General features: G+C 35.4%; 2 protein-coding genes across 5 annotated transcripts; both read left to right on the top strand.

The window, feature by feature from the left end:
• Positions 1-775: 775 nt before the first annotated feature.
• Positions 776-13,953, top strand: LOC113038173 (myotubularin-related protein 1-like). 4 transcript variants are annotated; one of them, XM_026195414.1, is made up of 16 exons: positions 776-1,027; positions 2,407-2,512; positions 4,574-4,639; positions 5,966-6,041; positions 6,204-6,298; positions 7,352-7,459; positions 7,596-7,697; positions 7,786-7,869; positions 7,969-8,118; positions 9,054-9,242; positions 10,367-10,552; positions 11,301-11,507; positions 11,601-11,693; positions 11,784-11,897; positions 11,980-12,156; positions 13,068-13,953. In XM_026195414.1, the coding sequence occupies exons 1-16, from the start codon at positions 978-980 to the stop codon at positions 13,215-13,217; spliced, it is 1,953 nt and encodes a 650-aa protein (XP_026051199.1). In that variant the 5' UTR covers positions 776-977; the 3' UTR covers positions 13,218-13,953. The 4 variants fall into 4 exon arrangements, with proteins under 4 accessions (XP_026051199.1, XP_026051200.1, XP_026051202.1 ...); XM_026195415.1 differs by lacking the exon at positions 4,574-4,639 and having other exon boundaries at positions 804-1,027; XM_026195417.1 differs by lacking the exons at positions 776-1,027; positions 4,574-4,639 and adding an exon at positions 2,693-2,998 and having other exon boundaries at positions 2,405-2,512.
• A 623-nt stretch (positions 13,954-14,576) lies between these two features.
• hmgb3b (high mobility group box 3b) lies at positions 14,577-18,424 on the top strand. The gene is made up of 5 exons (XM_026195418.1): positions 14,577-14,722; positions 16,522-16,701; positions 16,828-16,970; positions 17,089-17,263; positions 17,527-18,424. Exons 2-5 carry the CDS (start codon positions 16,552-16,554, stop codon positions 17,662-17,664), a joined length of 606 nt encoding a protein of 201 aa, XP_026051203.1. The 5' UTR covers positions 14,577-14,722; positions 16,522-16,551; the 3' UTR covers positions 17,665-18,424.
• Positions 18,425-20,509: the final 2,085 nt, after the last annotated feature.

Here is a 20,509-nt window from a genome sequence, read left to right as displayed (position 1 = left end):
CCGTAACAGTGAAACAAAGTATTCACTACTGTATTTGTGTCTGAGACACTGAGATGTGCCTCCCTGGAGATTTGCAATGTGTCTAATGTATAGGTTTATTTATTTATTTATTTTCAAGATTAAATATAAAAATTGCATTTTTTACATACCTGTATTAGACATGTGTCGGTATTAGATAATGAACATGCACAAGATTATTGTGGGCACTTCAAAATACAGTGAAAAATTACTTATAACAAATTAATCAGATTTTTTTTTAATGCATTTTAAGAAGGCTTTAGTAACATTAAAATAGTACACAGACATGTAAGTTATTTCAGGGAACGTAAGGATTCATCACTTAAGCACAATAAATTCAACATTAGGAAAGCATAGTTGTAAGGACATCTTATTTCTGTTTTCCTCATTACCTGGGCATCGCTGAGAAGGCAGGATTTGGGATTTGGAGAGGATTTGGAGGAAGAATGATTTCTTCAGAGCCACATAGGCGTTAAACCCCACACAGACATATTATATTATATTATATTATATTATATTATATTATATTATATTATATTATATTATATTATATTATATTATATTATATTATATTATATTAATCCGTATTGTCACGCTGTTGCATTCTGGGAAACGTAGTTGGTAGATATTTATTATCGCTGTCGTGGCGGTGCGGGAGGCGAGTTTACGAATCCTACTGCGCTGAAGACTGCACGCATTAATATTCATGAGCGGAGTCTTTGCCATTGGAAACTATTGACGCAGCGTAATTATTATTCAGGAGCAAACCATCACCATTGGTAGGTTATGCAGCACCGACCTATTTAGTATTCATGAGCGATTCCCTTCGACGTATAGGACTCCTGATTTCGAGGCGAGTCACAAAGTTTCAGAGGAAAGCGTTTGCAGAAGATCCAGACACGATGAGCGCTGCATATGCAACAGCGTAATTTTGCGCTTCTGTAAACCTACAGTAGAGAATGGATAAGCGACCGACCTCACCACAGTCAAACGCTGAAACTCCCGACAGGTCAGTGCCAATAAACCCCCATCTGATACTTTATGACACCCGTATTGCTAGTGGCGCGACGCGCATGGATGCGTTCTTATCGCGTCGCGTTATAGAGCTAGAATGTGTCATAAAGGTGTGTTTTACTGCCTTCTAGTTACTGAGAGACTTGATAGTATTCAAACAAAACACTTTTCGCTGACTTTTTGTTTTAATGAAATGTCATATTAACCAGACATGAAGATAAGAAAGCATTTTATCAACCTGAGCAAGTACTGATGACAAACCTTCATAATAAATTATCGGATAATAATATTTTTTAAGCGTGCACTCACATAAACAAACAGCGATTTAGAATCACTACAAATCATGAACGCTCACGAGAGATATGTATGCTGCAGACATATTTGTCTATTTTGTTAATTGTTATACGTGAAGCGGCTCTCGACCCCTCATGGGTGCCGCTTTGTTGATATCACATGACCAAGCCGTGTCATGTAATTGGCCAAAGTAAAAGTAAAAAAAAATATATATATATATATATATATATATATATATATATATATATATATATATATATATATAAACCTGTTTCCTCCACTCAAAGAATAAAAAATAAATAAAGAAAAAGTTAGTTGCGATTTTTTTTTCTTTAATCTCTTTTAATTTAATTAATTTTCTTCTTGCAATTGCAAGTTAACATATCGGAATTCACCCTTTTTTTTCAGAACTGCATGATATAAATTCAAAACTGAATTTTTTCTCAGACTTCAACATAAACTCGCGAGTAATAAAGTCAGAATTGTCTTTTTCCTCAAAATTAGACTTAATAACTCACAATTGTGAAAAGAAGAAATTAAGGCAGAATTATGAGATATAAACATCTGAATCATCAAGTAAAAAAAAAATGCATTTGGAAAAAAAAATCTGAGAAAACAAGTCAGAATTGCAAAATACAATCTCACAATTGCGAGTAAAAAAAGTCAGAATTGTACGTTTTTATCCAGCAATTCTGACTTTGTAACTCAATTTGTATCGCATAATTATGCAAAAAAAAAAAAAAAAAAAAAAAACCAACAACAAAAAAAAAGTTGGAATTTTTAGATAAAAAGTCATAATCAACTTTTTCTTTTTAAAATGTTTGTTTATAAATGATGGATACAGGCTAAAATAACTTTCAGCCAGTGTTCAAGATTTTTTATAAAGTATAAAAATATAGTCCATCTAAACTAGAGATGCAACATAACTGTCTGACAGCATAGTTCAGAATGATGAATGTTGTTGATGTACTGGTCCTATTGGGATAAATAAGAGCCAGCTAAACATAAACATAAACCGTGCTCATCTAAATATCTTCCTGTCAGACATGTATGGGACTCACTAACACTTTTACATTCTAGTCCCACAGGGGCTCATGTTGAATGGTGCAAACAACTGATTGCAGCCACAATGTCAAGTCAGATCTCTGGACCCATCAGCTCAGAGATGATTTCCAGAGATTATAAGGTATGAGCATATACTTAAAATATACTTAAAGCACTCATATTTATATTTCATCACAGTTTGGTCATTTGTAGAGGTAGAAGACTGAAGCAAATATTCAGTGTAAAAAAATAATAATAAGCAGGTAAATGCTCACTAACTCAAAACAGTTCTTGTTTCTTTTTTATTTATGCATTGCCGCAGATCTCCACCCAGTGCTTTAAGTTTAAATACTCTTATGCAAGATTCAGCGGACATGTGTTGTCATGAAACCACAGAGAATCAGAACATCGCTGATGAAATGATTTCATTTTATCAAGTCTTCACGGATGCATAGTACACATGGAAAAGAAAGTTCTCTCAATATGTAACGCATTTTGATACTAAACCCCTTTGGTGGAACATAAAAGGTTAATTTTTCCTGGCCATATCATGGGACTATAAAAGCATCATAAAATAGTCCAGACAACTGGGCATCTGGAGTCATAAGAAAGAACAGACTGAAAACAGGTGACTGGAAATTGTTGGTAATGTTATCTTTTAGTGTGGTGTTTAAGGAATAGTTCACTTTAAAATGAGAATGTACTCACCGTTAGGTCATCTGAGAAATGTAGCATTCCATCACTTGCTTCACCAATGGATCCTCTGCAGTGAATGGGTGCCGTCAGAAGCATTGCTTTAATTTAAAAGTATATGAGTCCAGTCTATCATTAAAAGTCCTGAAGTGAAAAGCTCCATGTTTGTAGGAAGGAGCCCTCTTTCTATAATATTGTTTTCTCAAGTAAACAAGTCAAATCATCCGAATCAGGAGAGAAATATGCACAGAACAAAGCACAGTTTACAAGCAAAATGGTTCTAAACATATTTGTCTGTGGTTTTTGATGAGGACAGCAGGGTCTTCATCACTGGAAGTAGTGTTATTATATTTTGGCCAGAAGTGAAAAAAGTAATGATGTTTCAAACATTGATGCCTTATGAGTTGAGATCAACTTCTCTGTTGATCATGCAGGTCTTCAGATTTTCACCCTGCTTCTGTTCTTCAAGGGGTCATATAACAATGAATTAAGTTTTACTTAACCTTTTGAAATATGTTATGGTTAGAAATTGTAGCTTTCAGAATTTAGAAAACCTGAAAATAGCCTGTACTGAAACATAAGTGTATTGAGTGTTTTTGATTTTTTTTTTTTTTTATGTTAGGATGATACAAATAATCTACTGCATCCATTGCATCTGATTCATATTTTATTCTTTAGAAAGTAAAAGGCTTTTAGTATAATTGTATAAATGTCCTCATTCAGGTTGTGATTCACATGGTTTTAATTTGTGAAATCTACTGATTTCACAAATGTAAGAATATATTTTTTATTGTAATATTTCTAAATGAACATTTACTGGACTGAAGCAACTTAGGTTTACTTCATTATCCATGCAGAATATTTAAATATTACCTTATTAGGGAGATATAGAACTATTGCTGGGAGCTGTTGGCATGTGATATTTATATGCATTTTGTTTAAGGATCAGAAATTATCATACTTTTTTCCTCTTATTTTATAAGCCATATAAATATCAGAAACTGCATATTTTGCTAGTTTCCAGTATGAGCTCTCAACTATATCCTAGGAGCCATAAATGCCTTATGATGAATAGGACAATGAACAAAAAACACATGGATTTTTTAAATTTGATTTTTCTTTATAATATTTTCTGTAGCATTTTTTTTTTTATCTAAAGGTTCAATAAACACTTCCTTTTTTTTGGGTGGGGGGGGGCACATTTTATTTGTCAGATTAATAGTCAGGCATATGTTGATTTCCTCAGAAACAGAGTCCGTATCAGAGTTTTGGAAGCAGAACCTTGACTGACATTTAAGATCTGGGAAAGTGATCAGAAGTATATGACCCCTTTTGACCTCATGACCTCTGCATGAATGCTTGTAGTTCTTCTAGTTTCTTGAAATGATTGCTCTTCCACAATCATTCTGATGGGATTACATACACTGTGATGGTTCTACTCTTTCTTCTCTCTCTTTCCTCATCACTCTTTGTTTTTCTGTGCTGTTGTTGTGGGGTTTCTCTGGTGCAGGACTGCGATGTGGAGGTTAAAGGATTTCTCTTGGACAGTGACCCTCAGCAGACTGCTCCTTCTTCGGCAAGTCTTTCTGTGTGTGTGTGACGCCGTTAACTATTTGACATAATAATTAACTTACTAACAGACTGAATTTCAGAGTGTTTCATCTGTATATCTATTAAAACAACAGTCTATCTGACTGTCAATGTGGATTTCTTGAATAGTCTGGTCATTATAATGAACTCTTTTTGAAAATGACCAGCATGTCCATGTAAATGTGCTAATTGTAATATTTGGACATATATTTGTATGCTTGTACACAGTTTTTTTTCCTGTGCCACAAATGCTTTGGAAAGAGCATGCTTTGTATTTGAATCTCCAGTAAGGCTTATTGTATTCTACATTATTGGTGCAGTAGATCACTGAATGTGTGAGGGGAAAAATACAGATGTTTTGACTCATATGAGGCATTATGAAATATCCCCACCCCGTGCCATCTTTTCAGGGCTTTATTAGCATAATGTAGAACAGATCACCATAGATCTTTTGTGTTGGTGAAGGTCAAGCCTGTTGAACTCCACAGTGCCGTCGTTGTCCTGCAGCTGGACTGGAAGAGAAAGACTGGATTCTCTGATTCCTCTGTGTCCGTGAAGCTGCCAAGCAGTTGTGTCACTGTGGGTGGAGCAGACCCGTGAGCCCCCATCTCATCCTGCTGAGCTCCATATACTCGTTGTCAACAGTGTGCTGACAGAAAATGAACTTTTGGGGCCAAACATTGACTAGTGGCTCATGGGATGTGAAAACAGTAATCATACTGCTTTCATACTGCATATACATAGATGAGATTGTGCTAAATTTACTGTCAAGATGCTGGAGTGGTGCACAGTAGATTGTTTCCAGAATGTCGAGGTGTTCACAATGTCTTCTAGCCAATCTAAAAATATCAATCTCAAATATTTTGCACTTGCTGAATTTGCAGCAGCAGCAGCTTGCAGATTTGATGTCCTAAATGACAGCCCTGCCTTCCGTGTTTAGTTTACGATCTCAAATGTTGGACTGACTGTCTCTGTTTGCTTTAGGCGGAGAGAGAACTGAAAGTTAGGAGTGGTAGCAAAGGAAAGGTAGAGGTTTCTTAATAGTTTACTATCAGTGGCACTTGTGAAGGTAAGCTGCAAAAAAAACCAATGCCAACATTCTGGGATCTTTAAATTTAGACAACTTGCATTGCATATGAATTAATCAGGATTTTGTATCATTTATATATACACTTATTCAGAATATCCATGCAGGATATCTAAAACTCCATGCTTAAATTATGCCGATACTGTAATATTCCAATAGGAACATGTAAATGTGTATCTAGAATAGAAAATCATATCAAAATGTGTTTGTTCCCCTGTGTGCCAGACACTCAGAGAAGGAAATAAGCAGGCTCAGATGGAAGAGGCTCCACGTGTTCCTGGAGAAACCATTAAAGCTATTGGTAAGGAACTTCATATTTGAACATGTTTTTATGTAATGTATTAATGGAGAAACACCATGAAGCATAGCAAGTCAACCATAATAAGAAATAAGTTAATATGTGGTGGATAAGGCTAAAAAATAGTTGTTCATCAACCACTGTATGCTGTGGTGTTTTTCACAGTCAAAGATGTGATGTATATTTGTCCGTTCTCTGGGGTCGTGAGGGGGACTCTAACCATCACTGACTACAAGCTCTTCTTTAAAAGCCTGACACGGGTAAACACACTTTTCGATTTCTTTTTACAGCATCTAATGCAATGATACATCAAATTGAACTAGCGATATTAAAAAGCTGACTGTGGACATGTCACTTCATGTTAAATATCTGAGCAATGTACATCAAAGAACAATCGCCAATCTATTTTATAGTAGAAAAAAAAACAAATAAAATTATATTTTTCTGTACTCATCAGTGCTGAAACTGTTTTAATACTCATTTTTCTCAGTATACTAGCTGAGGTTTCTTGTCGTCATTCAGTGTCTTGTCAGCTCAGTTTTTGTTGTGCAAATATTTTCATAAGGACATGGCTGTCTTGAAAGAATAAAGACCAGCTGATCAACATTGTAACCAAATAGGGGTGTGTTGTATTGACAAAAAATTATGTCTTAATATTTTTGGGGATTTTTTCGATAAAAATAATTAAACAGAATTTTGCAGAGTATGTTTTTGTGCTGGTTTAGGCCAATAAAGAGAAATAAGACACTGAAACCACCAGTAGGTGGCGGCAAGTCCCTGTGTTAATGTGAGGTTCATTGAATTGTTCATTCGAAAAATTCGCTCAACATGGCTAATTTGTTTAAAAGTGAAGCAAGTGGCTCTTTTTATGAAAGGATCTTTGAATCATTGACTCAAAATTGAAAAAAAAGCTTTTACTTAGGAACGAAACACCACTTCCAACTGAAAAACTGAAAAAGCAGACAACTTGTTTAATATTAACTTCTTGTTTTTGCACTCTTGTATAAAATTAATATCACATTTGCAATCAAGCTCAAACATTAATATTCAGGAAAAAGGTTGGTGATATTACTTAACTATGTCATATCTTCGAATTATAAAAAACAAAAGCCCATGTAGGGATATTTTTTGCTTTCATAACTAGAATTATAGGGAAATTATTAAGGCTTCATCATGCAGTAAATGCGATCGGACTCTCAAGATTTTTTTTGCAAAGTGAGTGACATACTGTAATGTCAGCTCGCAATTACGATAACAACAATTACGATATTATTGCGGATGGTAAATATCGCAATATTTTGTGTTTGGCAAAGGATCCTCCGTTTGTGCTGGATGTGAATCTTGGAGCCATTAGCAGACTGGAGTCTATCGCCGTTCAGAGTCATGGAGACAACACTCAAGGACTTGAGATAGTTTGCAAGGCAAGGAGCACATTAGTCTTTTTCCACTCTTCATTTGCTCCCAGTCCCTTCCTTTTCATGTCATTGCTTCTATTTATTCTCTTGCTCACACCTTTAAATATTAAATCCTGATTTAAAATAGTTTTTTTTTTCACAGGACTTGAGAAACCCCCGGTTTGCGTACAAGAAGGAGGGTCAGAGCAATTCGGAGGTGTTTGAAACACTTTCAAAGTACGCATTCCCGCTCTCCCACAACCTGGTATGACTTTATGAAAACACCCAGATGTGTGCACTAGCTGAAGGTGTTTCAGTATGTTTAATGACACACATTCCCTCTCCTCCCTCAGCCTCTCTTTGCCTTTAAGTACCGGGAGACGTTTCCAGAAGATGGCTGGAAGATCTACGACCCAGTCGTTGAGTATAAGAGGCAGGTAAGAACTAACTATATGTAAAGTGTGTGTCATTACAGGTCATTATTTTGGTATTATGTCTGGTACAATACCTGTGTTGATGCTGTTGGACGGTAACAGGGTCTTCCGAACGAGAGCTGGATCATCAGTAAAGTCAACAGCAGTTATGAGCTGTGCGAGACGTATCCCGCTCTGCTGGTCCTTCCTTCAAACGTCACAGAGGACGAACTGAAGAGAGTGGCGGCCTTTAGGGCCAAACGCCGTTTGCCAGTAAGAGAACTAATATTTTAAATCAAAAAGCAGAATTTTGTTTCATAGTTGTTGTTTTTTTTTTTATATAAATTGAAATATCTTCTAAAAGCACCTGTGTTGTCATCAGGGTTATAATAGTTAATCATCGGATGCTAGATGCACTTTTACAAGTTGTTAGAACTACAATTTGTGTTGGCAGTGTGTTTACACAACCACCCTATAATGATAAAATTTCCCCTTTCTCGAATCGAGCCGATCCCCTCCCATCATAGTTAGATTGATAATAGCGTTTTTCAGCTCAGACTGGCCTGATGTCTTACATATTAGACCCGTCCTGAGTGAGCTCTCATCAGGCCACCATAGTTTTAACATCGGATGTAGACAAAAATAACTCCTAAGTGACTGAGGTGTTCTGTTTTTGGATGTAATAATGAACATAGCAGTCGTCATTTACTCTCGACATCGCTTGAAGATGCAGTGGATTATATTTGTTTATGAAGAGAATGTGCCCCCGATCTACCTAAATGTGTCTATATTTGTACAAATCATTTTTAATCCAGCCTCACCAACAGAAGTACGTAAGTGTAAGGTTTTTTAATGAATCACTTCAAAACGTCTTTCCTAATAATTTGCTAATTAGCAAGTTTACGAGGAATGAAGCTAAAGTAAACAGTCTCTCTGAGAACTGTTACACACTTTTCATTAAGACCCTAAAGAATCATATCAACGTGTGGAAAATGGGCATCTGATGACCCCTTTAGCAAAAACTAAAACCATGTTACTTAAAAAAAAAAAAAAAACTAAAATTGAAATGAATATTTACCAAAACTATATAAACTGTATATTTTTTTTTTAATAGACAGTAATAAAAATGTCAAAAACACATGAAAAAATACTGGAACTTCTACTAAACTTGAAATTAAAATAGAAGATGCCCTTATCCCTTCCATCAGGTGCTGTCCTGGATTCACCCTGAGAGTCAGGCCGCTATCGTGCGCTGCGGTCAGCCGCAGGTGGGTCCATCAGACCGCCGCTGCAGGGACGACGAGCGCTACCTGCAGACCATTCTCGACGCCAACGCTCAGTCTCACAAACTCTGCATCTTTGATGCTCGCCAAAGCACTGTGGCTGACACTAACAAGGCAAGCTACTGTTTTAACAAAGATACACACTAGCGTTCAGCGGTTTGAGGTCAGGAAGAGTTTATGGATGAAACAAACTGAGAAAGAGTAACAGTAAAGACATTTATAATGTTACATTTGTTATGTTTTCTGTTTTAAATAAATGCTATTCTTTAGAATTTCAATACATCAAAGAATCTTGAAAAATATAAATAATTTTTTTTATCATGGTTTCCACAAAAATATTAAGCAATTTATAAACATTGATAATGATAAAGAAAATCAGCATATTAGAAATAAATTACATTTTAAAATATATTCAAATAATAAATCCTGTGATAAAATTTCACAATATATTTTTTATGAACATTATTTTAGTGTATACCCACTTATCTATATAATTATATTTCTATAAGATCTAATCATCATTTTTAAGGCCCTATTTGGTTCAATCTCAGAGATATGGGGTGTCAATGTGGCTTTGTGTCTAAAATGTTGAAAATACCCATTTTCAGTGAAAAACCAAATGATGGTCACTTTGTATACAGCTTCAAAATGAAGATTACACAAGAAAAGTTTTATAAAAATATATTAATATATAGGCGCATAATTAATAATTTGTGCACAGGCATGTAAACTTTGGAAAAATAATATTTATGGCACTTGGACAGGTATGCAGTTGTTTTAATAGTTGTTAATTAGTTGTTTTAAGTTTGTTTTAAGCTACATTTCCAGTTTCAACATTATTTGATCTTCAGACATTCCTCTTTAAAAGAAAATGAATCAGATGACTGTAAAGAGTCCAGCTTTTGGTTTTTGACCACTGAAAACTGTTTTTTCCTGGAGCCATATTGAGATTCCAGAATCACTGGAATGGAACCAGATGGAGCCTTTAAAAACCATTAAAAACCAGTCACCATTGCTGAAGTCAACAGATTTTACTAACAGACCTACCAATCTCTGAATAATTATATAACATACTGTTGCTGCCATCTTCCTGAAGTAATTTAACCCCCTGGTTTCTGGCTGTTCATCATTAGTTGGTGATTTACTGGTGCAGCCTGCTAGACCATCTTGAGCCAGCAACGAATTAGCTATTGTAGCAGATTTTCTGGAGTAGCTGATATGTGACTTCTCTTCTGAAGGCCAAAGATGGAGGATATGAGAATGAGAGTCTCTATATCAATGTGGAGCTGAACTTTCTGGAGATCCCCAACATGCACGTGATGAGAGAATCCCTGAGGAAGCTGAAGGAGGTGGTGTATCCTGCCATCGACCAGCAGCGCTGGTTCTCATCTGTGGACTCTACGCACTGGCTGGAATACATCAGGGTGAGAATATGGGACTATATCACTGCACTGCACCGTGATGGTCATTATATGCTGACCTTTATACTCATCAAGTTTCACATTTTTTTTCATAGCTCCACTTTCCATTGTTTTCCTTGTAAACATGTGGTTGGACCTTTGTGTGTATGTTAAAAAATAATATCTTAAGACCATTTCTCAGTATAAAATAAATAAAAATTAATTTCAAAGAAAGAAAAAAGAAAAAGTTCATTTAGTAAAATAAAACTAAATGTAACTACTTAAAATTGCATTTAAAACCGTATTGGACATTTGATTTTCTTTATATGTTTGTCAGTGCTGATGATTCTTTTCGAGTTTTGAGAATCTTACAAACAAAAGATATATAAAGCGTGTGTGTGTATGTGTGTTTGTGTATACCTACTCTATACCATTTGTCAGTGCAGTCGAAAAATGCTTAAACCGTGTTGGATTTTAAATGCCATTCTATACTTCACACTTGGTAGCAACTAATGAACTTGGTTGCTCGGCTAAACTAAATTTGAATTGAATAAAGATAATACAAAATGCAATTTAAATTGAAGCTCTAAAAATTCGGAATATATTTTTTGTATTATTATTAAAGTGCAGAAATGAACACGTTTTAAAAATCGCTGTATGTAATTAAATGTAAACATTTAATTGAATTAATAATTGAAAACATAAAACGTAGAATAATATTAATAAAAATAAGCATTTCTTAAAGGTACAGCAGCGTCTGTTTTCTCTGTAGCTCTTGCTAGCAGGTGCGGTGCGCATCGCAGACCGTCTGGAGTCGGGGAAGACGTCAGTGGTGGTGCACTGCAGCGACGGCTGGGACCGCACGGCTCAGCTCACCTCTCTGGCCATGCTCATGCTGGACGCACACTACCGCTCGCTCAGGGGCTTCCAGGTGCTTCTGGAGAAGGAATGGCTGAGCTTCGGACACCGCTTTGCCTCGGTCAGTAACACCCTGTGTATACGGAGAAGAACACTGTGCACTGAATGCTTACTAGCATCTTACAGCTTCCTTCTCTGTCCTCCTGTCCGTCAGCGAGTGGTACACGGAGATGGGAACCATGCAAACTCGGAGCGCTCCCCTCTCTTTGTGCAGTTCATCGACTGTGTCTGGCAAATGACCCGGCAGGTGAGGAACAGAGGAGCTAAAATGAAAAATGCAATGTCTATTATATGACCAAAGTGTTCTCTTTTTTTCTCTTTCTCTCTCTCTTCATAGTTTCCCTCTGCATTTGAATTCAACGAGCTGTTTCTCATCACGGTGCTTGATCACCTGTACAGCTGCCTGTTTGGGACGTTTCTTTACAACAGCGAGCAAGAACGGGTCGCAAAGGCATGCAACTGTTATTTGGTTTTAAAGTCAATCTGTCATAATTTAGTCACCCTAATGTCAATCAGGTTTATTTTTTTTGCAGGAGGTGTACAGCAAGACCGTGTCTCTGTGGTCATATGTGAACAGCCAGCTTGAGGAGTTTACTAACCCGCTGTATGTGAACTACGAGCACCATGTTTTATATCCAGTAGCCAGTCTGAGGCATCTAGAGCTTTGGGTCAGTTATTATGTGCGCTGGAACCCTCGCATGAGGCCACAGGTGAGCAGAGGATGATGGCTGATGGCTACTTATTCCACATTTGTTTCAGTGGTTGTAGGAGAAAAGTGTGTGTTGTGGAGGACTAATAACAGTGTAAGACAATTAAGATGCTGAGTTGATTTGTATTTGAAGTTGCATTATCTAAAATCGTAGCATTGCCTGCATTTACTTAAAATGTTATTTTATTTATCTTTAAGAAAATATGCATTTGGTTTATGTGGTTTTATTTACTATAAATAGGAATCCATAAAGGGTTTTTGTATTTTATTTTTTATTAATACTATATATTATTTATTCAAGCTGTGCTAAAAATTCTAAAACAATTTCTAATTTTATTTGGATGAAGTCCACAGTGGTCCATGACTTTTGAACACGTTTTATATTATATATATTTATATATAATATATGTTATATTATAAATTAATATATACATTTATATATTTATAATATAAATTTTTACAAATTTATTCCACTGTCTTGGTAATGGGAATTCATTAAAAAAGTAAATCAATTATAAATTACTTTAAAAATAAAGTGTTTATTTATAATTTGCGTTTAAATATTACTTTAATATTGTATTAATTCTATAAAAAAACAGATATTGATCTGCTTGTCAATGCAGTTGAGCATGTCATTCAGTTCTTTACACTTGGATTCTTTAAACTCTGTCACTCAGAACAGATGATTTTAATTGGATTAAAAAAAATGCATTTAAAAGATGCGTATTAAAATTATTCACATTTAAAAATGTAACATTAAAATTTAGTATATATTTATTTATATGTACATTTTAATTTAGTTGACCTTACTTTTTATTCTTATGAATTTTAATACATTTTATACATGTTACAAAGTCAAAAAGTGTTGTGTATACTTCCGATTCAGTGACACTAAAGGCTCTTTTTTGTCAGGTTCCTGTTCATCAGAGTCTGAAGGAGTTATTGGTCCTGAAGTCAGAGTTGCAGAAGAAAGTGGATGAGTTAAAACGTGATGCAGCTTCATCACATTCTCTCTCCTCTTCCTCAGAGCATGAAGGCATGCCCATGCAGACTACTGTCTGAGCTTATCTTATTAACTTGGTAAATACTGACATTAAAATCAATGATATTTGTTCTGATCTCTGTCGTCACAGTTAGGTTAACAATAATGTTTACATATGTTTGATAATATCCTAGTGTAATCCTTGGGATAATAACCACTATGTGGTCACTGGTGCCCCCTAAATGCCATAAAACCTCTGGCCACATCACATAGCACTACAGTTCAACAGTCATTGTCTATAGAGTTTTCTGTGCATTGCTTTGTGAAAGCTGTTTAGATTTATATAACATATTTTTGGGTGATTTTAACATCTGAGTTTTATCGAGAGCTGCGTATATTGAAAAGCCTATTTCAAGAAATCGTGGTCAAATTGTGTCATCAACAATAATAAGTATTCAGAAGTAAACAGTCGCTCTACAGAAAATGCCTGAATATTCTAGTGACTTTGGCAAAAAAAATATTGCTCTTATATTGCATACAATAATAACTCCACAACACTAATTGAAATGTAACATAATTTAAAATCATGCGTAATATAAAATGTATGCATAACTTTGCTCTCTGGAAGTAAATGACATATTTGTGTACATAAACCGCCACCATCTTTTATTTTTGTTTTAAATGGATTTCAATATTACTATGACAGTTTACTAAAAGTTGGTTAATATGTTATTTTCTGAATGTGTTTGTAATACTCTTTTTTTTTAAGTGTTTTATAGTAATTTTATAATAAATTTCTAATTTCTTATAAGCTCATATCTGTAATAGAGTGTCTTAATGTTTAAAACTACATTTTGTTGTATAAAGAATACATTTTTTTTTTTAATCTAATTTCTGCTGCTTTTTGTAATCCATGAATCATCTGCAAATAATTAGACACAGTATTGTTCATAATACTTGATAAAAAAAAAAAACCCCTTGGGTTCAGAGTACATGTAAATGCAATTTAAGCCAAGATCTTATAATAAAACAAATAAATATTGTTAATTTACTAAGTGTAATCATGCATGTCCTTGACACGTCGTTGGTCGTGGACAAACCAATAACCAAAACAATATTTTGTATTACCATCTTTCTGTTTTTGTAAGCCTTCCTCGTTTTGATATGGCAGTCCAACTACCCAATTTTCTGCTGCTCTGCTCAGTAATCTCGCGCTCTAAACATTGTACCGTATACATTTCCTCTGCACAGTACCACCTGTAGTTCACGCTCACACGTGGTTTGCCACAGACCTTTTTAACTTCTGTTGTTATGATAGTAATTCCCGCCTTGTTTTTGAATAATGGGCGTGGTTTGTGCTTCTGTCCAATGGCGTACAGCAGGTTATGAATATGTATGAACTTTTAGCCAATCCACAGTTGTGGAGGCTGTTTTAAATGCGTGCCGGGACTGACCAATCAGGCAGCTCTCGTAGTGAGCTAGTAGCGCGAGGCTGTGTGGTCTTCTATTGAGAGAAGAAGCGCGTCTCGAGGAGGCCGTTAGTGTGACTGAGGAGAACCGACGACAGGACAAACATTAGCAAAAGGTATTTATAAAAGACTCCATTTTAGAATTTCAACTGGGGCTTAATATTCTCTTTAAAGTCTTGTTTAAATTATTTAAAGCCTTTTCTGGTGCGTAAGCCATGTTTTATATATGACTAACCGTGTTTTTCTTTTAAAAACGAATTTACGGTGAAATGTTTAACAGTGGTTTTTATTCCGTTAATTTGGTTCTAAACCATTTCGCTTTCATTTGCAGTCTAGAAATTTTAAAAATAAAATGATTTTAAACCGAAGTTGAGTGACGAACGTGCTTTTAAAATGGCTGGCGATGTATTAATCTGCCTCAAAAATCACGGGGTGTTAAATGGCTAAATGGCTGTTGTGAAGTGCACCGTGTGTCGTCGCTGAGTTTGCTGTGTAATAGTTTTAGCTCGTTGTATGTTTTCTGGTTATGCAGAGCATGGAGTAGTTAATGCGCTGTTGACAAGCCATTGCCAGTCATGGCTGGTTTGCCCCTGCCTTTGTTATAAACGGGTTTGAGCCGGGCGCGAATTTGCGAATCTTACTATGGGGAAGGTTTCACTCATGAATATTAATTATTCCACTGCCGTTGCTGCGTAATATTTCCTTAGCGTAACTTAATTTATTATTCATAGCGAACGCCTTCTCCATAGTATGAATCGTTAGTTTTCTGGCTAACTAAATACGCCTACCTAAATACGTCTAGATTGCAACCAATCAGCTAGCTATGCGGGCGAACGTCACTTTGCGTAATTAATATTCATGTCGCAAGCCTAAGCGATAGTAGGATTTGTTTCTTTTAGCGTCAAGTGTGAAACTGGTAAAACTTTGCTAAAGCTGGATTCGCAGCTCATTGTATTTAACAAACGACTTTTAAATGGCTTATCTAGCAGCTTTTCGAAGTCGACGTGTCCTCGAAGTGTCTGCTGTGAAGACGGCGATGTGCAAGTCATTGTTCCTCGACGCTGATAGAAGCCATTTTAATGAATGGAGTCTGATTGAAGAGAAGCGGCCAGTCAGACCCTCTCTCCACACATTACTGGCCTTTTAACTAGCCACGCGTTTAAATGATATCTTATTTGGGATATAATCACTAATTTACGGTTTTGAGAAAAGTTTGTCATCAGTTTGCACTTTACAGCATGGAATATAATAAAGTAGTGTTGAAGGCACCTCCGACGATGGTTCTATATTAAAACAAACTGGTCCCCAAAGTAAATATCTCCAACTTTTTTTGTTTTATTATTATTAACTGAAGTCTTTAAGTCCGACCTGCTCTAATGAACTACGAGATTCGTAATCGGTGGTATATGCTTTTTTTTTTTTTTTTTTATAAATCTATAGTACATTACTCATGTTTCTGTAAAAAGAATAAAGACCGTTTGCTCCAAAATAACGCTTTAACTCCTGTCCACTACCATGAACTACTGCTTTTAATGCAATTAGTGCAATAAATGTGATATAGCCATTAAGTACAGTCTTGTAACTTTTTAAATTCTCTTTATCTTTTTTTTTTTTTTAATCCGATTTTCGAATTAAATCATAACATATGATATAATTCACCTCGTTTGTTGGTTTGAATTTCAACTTCTGCACCTCTTTAATGATTCCTTTGGAGTCCCTACAAGTAAAAAAAAAAATAAGAAAATTAGTTTTCTGGAACCAATGCTGCTGAAAAGTGGGGGGCACTCTATTAAGACCGTCTCTAGGAATGAGCAATGTGTGAAAAGATGTAGTTTATATGTATTGAAACTGTGGCACCTGATTCCTCTCCATAATAACATTTGTTTTAATTCATCAAATTGTCTGTTTTATCTAGGTGTGGTGATAGTTGATTGGCTTCGTAATAATGGCAAAAGGTGAGCCAGGGAAACCCAAGGGCAAGATGTCCGCCTATGCCTATTTTGTGAAGACGTGCCGTGAAGAGCACAACAAGAAGAACCCCGGCGTCACAGTTAACTTCTCAGAATTTTCAAAGAAGTGCTCAGAGAGATGGAAAGTAAGTAGGTTATTCTCATCTGGAGATGTCCATCTTTTTTTTTTTTTTTTTTTTTTTTTTTTTTTTTTTTTTTCAAAGGTAAAAATTAATAAAGGCTACAGGTAAAGAAACTGTCATCTGTTTCAGACAATGTCACCAAAAGAGAAGACTAAATTTGATGACTTGGCCAAACAAGACAAGGCCCGATATGACCAGGAAATGATGAGCTTCAATCCAGGAAAGAAAAGTCGGAAGCAGAAGAAGGACCCTAATGCTCCAAGGCGGCCACCGTATGTGCTCTTTCCTTTTACAAGGCTTATTTTCAACTTATTGATTGTGGATGGACTATGGGCTTGTCTAGTTTAGTTACTTGTTTCTTTTCTTTTTTTTTCTCCCTCTTTTTCCCAGGTCTGGATTTTTCCTGTTCTGTGCTGAAGAAAGGCCCAGCATAAAGGCTCAGAACCCCAGTCTGGGCATTGGAGATGTAGCCAAGAGGCTGGGAGAGATGTGGAACAATCTGTCTGATTCGGAGAAGCAGCCCTTCCAGTCCAAGGCCAACAAACTGAAGGACAAGTATCAGAAGGTGGAGCATGACCTCTCTCAAAATGCTGTTAATTAATCAATGTGGATGGTAGTTGGTGAATTTTCTAAAGGATAGTGTGGCACTGGAGTAATGGCTTCTGAAATTCTGCTTTGGCATCACAGGAATTAATTACATTTCAAAAAGCTTTCAAATAGGAAAATTATCTTAAATCTTATTTTTAAAGAAAAAAGTCATACTCTTTACTGCTAGTGGTATGTGTGTGTGTTTTGTAACTGTAAAGTTGTCATTTGTGTTTTTCTCAGGACATGGCAGACTACAAAGGAAAGGGAAAAGTAAGCGGAGGGGCATCATCTGCCAAATCCAAACCGAAGGATGATGATGACGAAGATGAAGACGATGAGGAGGAGGACGAAGAAGAGGAAGATGATGAGGATGATTAAAGAACTTGTTGCTCCTAATTGGGCAGTAAGTTATTTGTGTGCTGCCAATTAGTATCAGTTAAGTCTGGGTCTACGAGGTCTTGATGTCAAGGCTGCTATAAACTGATCACCAGTAGAGACGCCCAATGCATGCAAGCTCTGACTTTACACAACCAAACTCTCTCTCAGCGCTGGGTTTGCTGGTGGTCCAGTTACAGCTTGCTATTAAACTGCATTGACAAAAACAATATTTCTACATTCAACAATAAAACAAACTGGTAGCAGTACATACTCTTTTAAAACTATTTAAGATGGTGTTTCTGTACGGCTGTTGACTTGGTTCTTGTTTTTTTTTTTTTTTTTTTTTTTTTTTTTTTTTCCTACTCTCCCAGCTTTCAAAATGCGCAATTTGTTTATCTATTTGAGATTCTGTTTGGCCCCATAAGCTTCCTGCGATGTTGAAAGGATGTTTGTGAATTGTGGTTACATTTATTATTTGTGTAATTTTGACTGATTACATTGATAATTTTATGTGTGGAGAGTCTAGGGACATTTTCAGCTTTAACCAGAAGCAAATGATCAGATGTTAAAACTGGGGAAAGCCCTTATTTGCACCTTCAGTTGTTACTTTTTTTATGTCTAGGTGACACTGTGATTTGAAAAACATGGCATTTTTAGATCTCAAATGATTCAAGCGACCTTCTTATCTGCAAAATGTTCAATGTAGTGTGTAAATACTTGGGGTATTTGTCAATGTTATCAATAAAAGGATAAATGGTGATGGTTTCTTTTAAGAGTGCTCTTTCAATTTGAATTCATTTTTGTTTCTCCATTTAATAACCCTAATGCATTGACTGTGGTGAGCCACTAGATGACAATGGAGGGCACCAATTGCACAAACTGTTTAACAAGCGGTCAACAAAACCAAAAAGTGCAACAATCTTAATGCAAACCTTAACGTCTCAGTATTATCAGGTGAGAGATTAAGACGTGCCTTTTGTCCACATGCATCCTCTAAAACTTCTCAATAAAATAGTTTTATGAACTGCGGCCATGTCTGATAGAATATTTCCCTTTAAGAAAAAAAAAAAACTATTTCTGGCTTGTGGAGGAGCAATGTGTCAAAAGGCTGTGAAAAGGCTTTTGGATATCCCCTGAGAACTGAACTAAGCCATACATTTTTAATTTGTCACCTCAGCTGCAAAAAGACATTGGCAAATATAACCGGAACAATGGAATTCCAATCTTCCACCCACAAGTGATGCGTGTATTACGTGCCCGTACATACTCCAAAATGTATTTGGACCCTCGTGGCAAATTTTAAAATGCATGACTCATTAGATAATATAGCAATCCAACTGGAATTTATTTTAAAAGTTTTTTTTTTTTTTTGTTTCAAACCGAATTGTCCTTAACAAGCTGAACACACAAAGAGATACTTTAAACTATAGATATTGTTTTATAGTCTAAAGTGGAGGTACAGTAAAAAAATTTGTTACAAATGAATCAAAGAATTGCAAACCATTTTAGACCTTATCTGATTCTAAACAGCTGATAGCAAACTATGGAAGCCCGTTTCTGCCACGGAATTTAAAAAAAAAAGGTTATTGCGACTTTTTCATCACAATGCTTTTTTTTTTTTTTTTTTTTTAATTGTCAAATATAAACAATTTTGAGTTATAATGTCAGAATTGTAATTTAAAAACATGCGATATTTTTTTTGCTCTCAATTGCAAGTTTATGTCTCGCAACTCTGACTTTCTGAGATATAAACTCGCAATTGCATGTTATAAAGTCAGCATTGCGAGATATAAACTCGCTTTTCTGAGAGAGGAAAAAGTCTTTGAAGTTCTGATTTTATTTCTCAGAATTACGACTGTCTCGGAACTGCGAGTTTATATCAATTTTATTTATTAGTAATATTTTACTAGGGCACAAAGCTATTTGTGGCTCATGTTCCTATAAAATGATCTAGAGATGTCCTGTGTGGGTACATAGCAAATTTGTGATCTTATATTTGAACATGGACACTCCTCCATTTTTAATGCAAATGAATGACTTCATAGTCAACATGACAAGCTACATAGCTGATATTAATATTGTGACTAAAGCAATACTGAATAAAGATTTTCAGTGTCAGGATACATCTAGTGCTTTCACGCTCTTGTCTTAATATCACATAATTTCCGCTCCAGATATTTTAACCATAAAGCCTTCTGTGTAATATTTGACTGTATCATAAAACTTCACTGAAAGATGTACACAATCTTCTACATGCCTTCTGTCTCATTGATTTTTCATACACTTAAACATTCTCCTTGTCCATGTGAAATTTGCTGTGAAATCAATGTTAAATTGTTTATATTACAAATGTGTATATATTATATCTTAAAAGACATATTAAGGTAGATAAAGAGTGACAACTGATCCTATGCATTTTATGTAGGTAATCTTATACTGTTATAAAAATCTCATTGACTTACATTACAAGCTCAGACTAACAATTCTACCAAATCTAACAATTTGGACATAAATAAAGACACCAGCATAAAATGTAAAATGGTAAAAAAAATATATATATATATATAGTTTGTGCCATTTTTTTTATACCTTTCAAGAGTGAGCTTAATATTCCCAGTATATGTGAGCCATAAAGAAGGCCTCAGATACACCACAAATTGATTTTATTTTAAGTAGTTCACTCAAAAATGAAAATGCACTTACCCTCAAGCCATCCAAGATGTAGATGCGTTTTTTTTTTTTTCATGGGAAAAGATTTAGAGAAATGTAGCACTACATCACTTGCTCACCAATGGATATTCTACAGTGAATGGGTGCCATCAGAATGAGAGTCCACACAGCTGAT

Source organism: Carassius auratus, chromosome 21 (assembly GCF_003368295.1).
Source record: "Carassius auratus strain Wakin chromosome 21, ASM336829v1, whole genome shotgun sequence".
NCBI lineage: Eukaryota > Metazoa > Chordata > Actinopteri > Cypriniformes > Cyprinidae > Carassius > Carassius auratus.
Note: the sequence above shows the minus strand (reverse complement) of the source record. Positions and strands in the feature narration are given on the sequence as shown.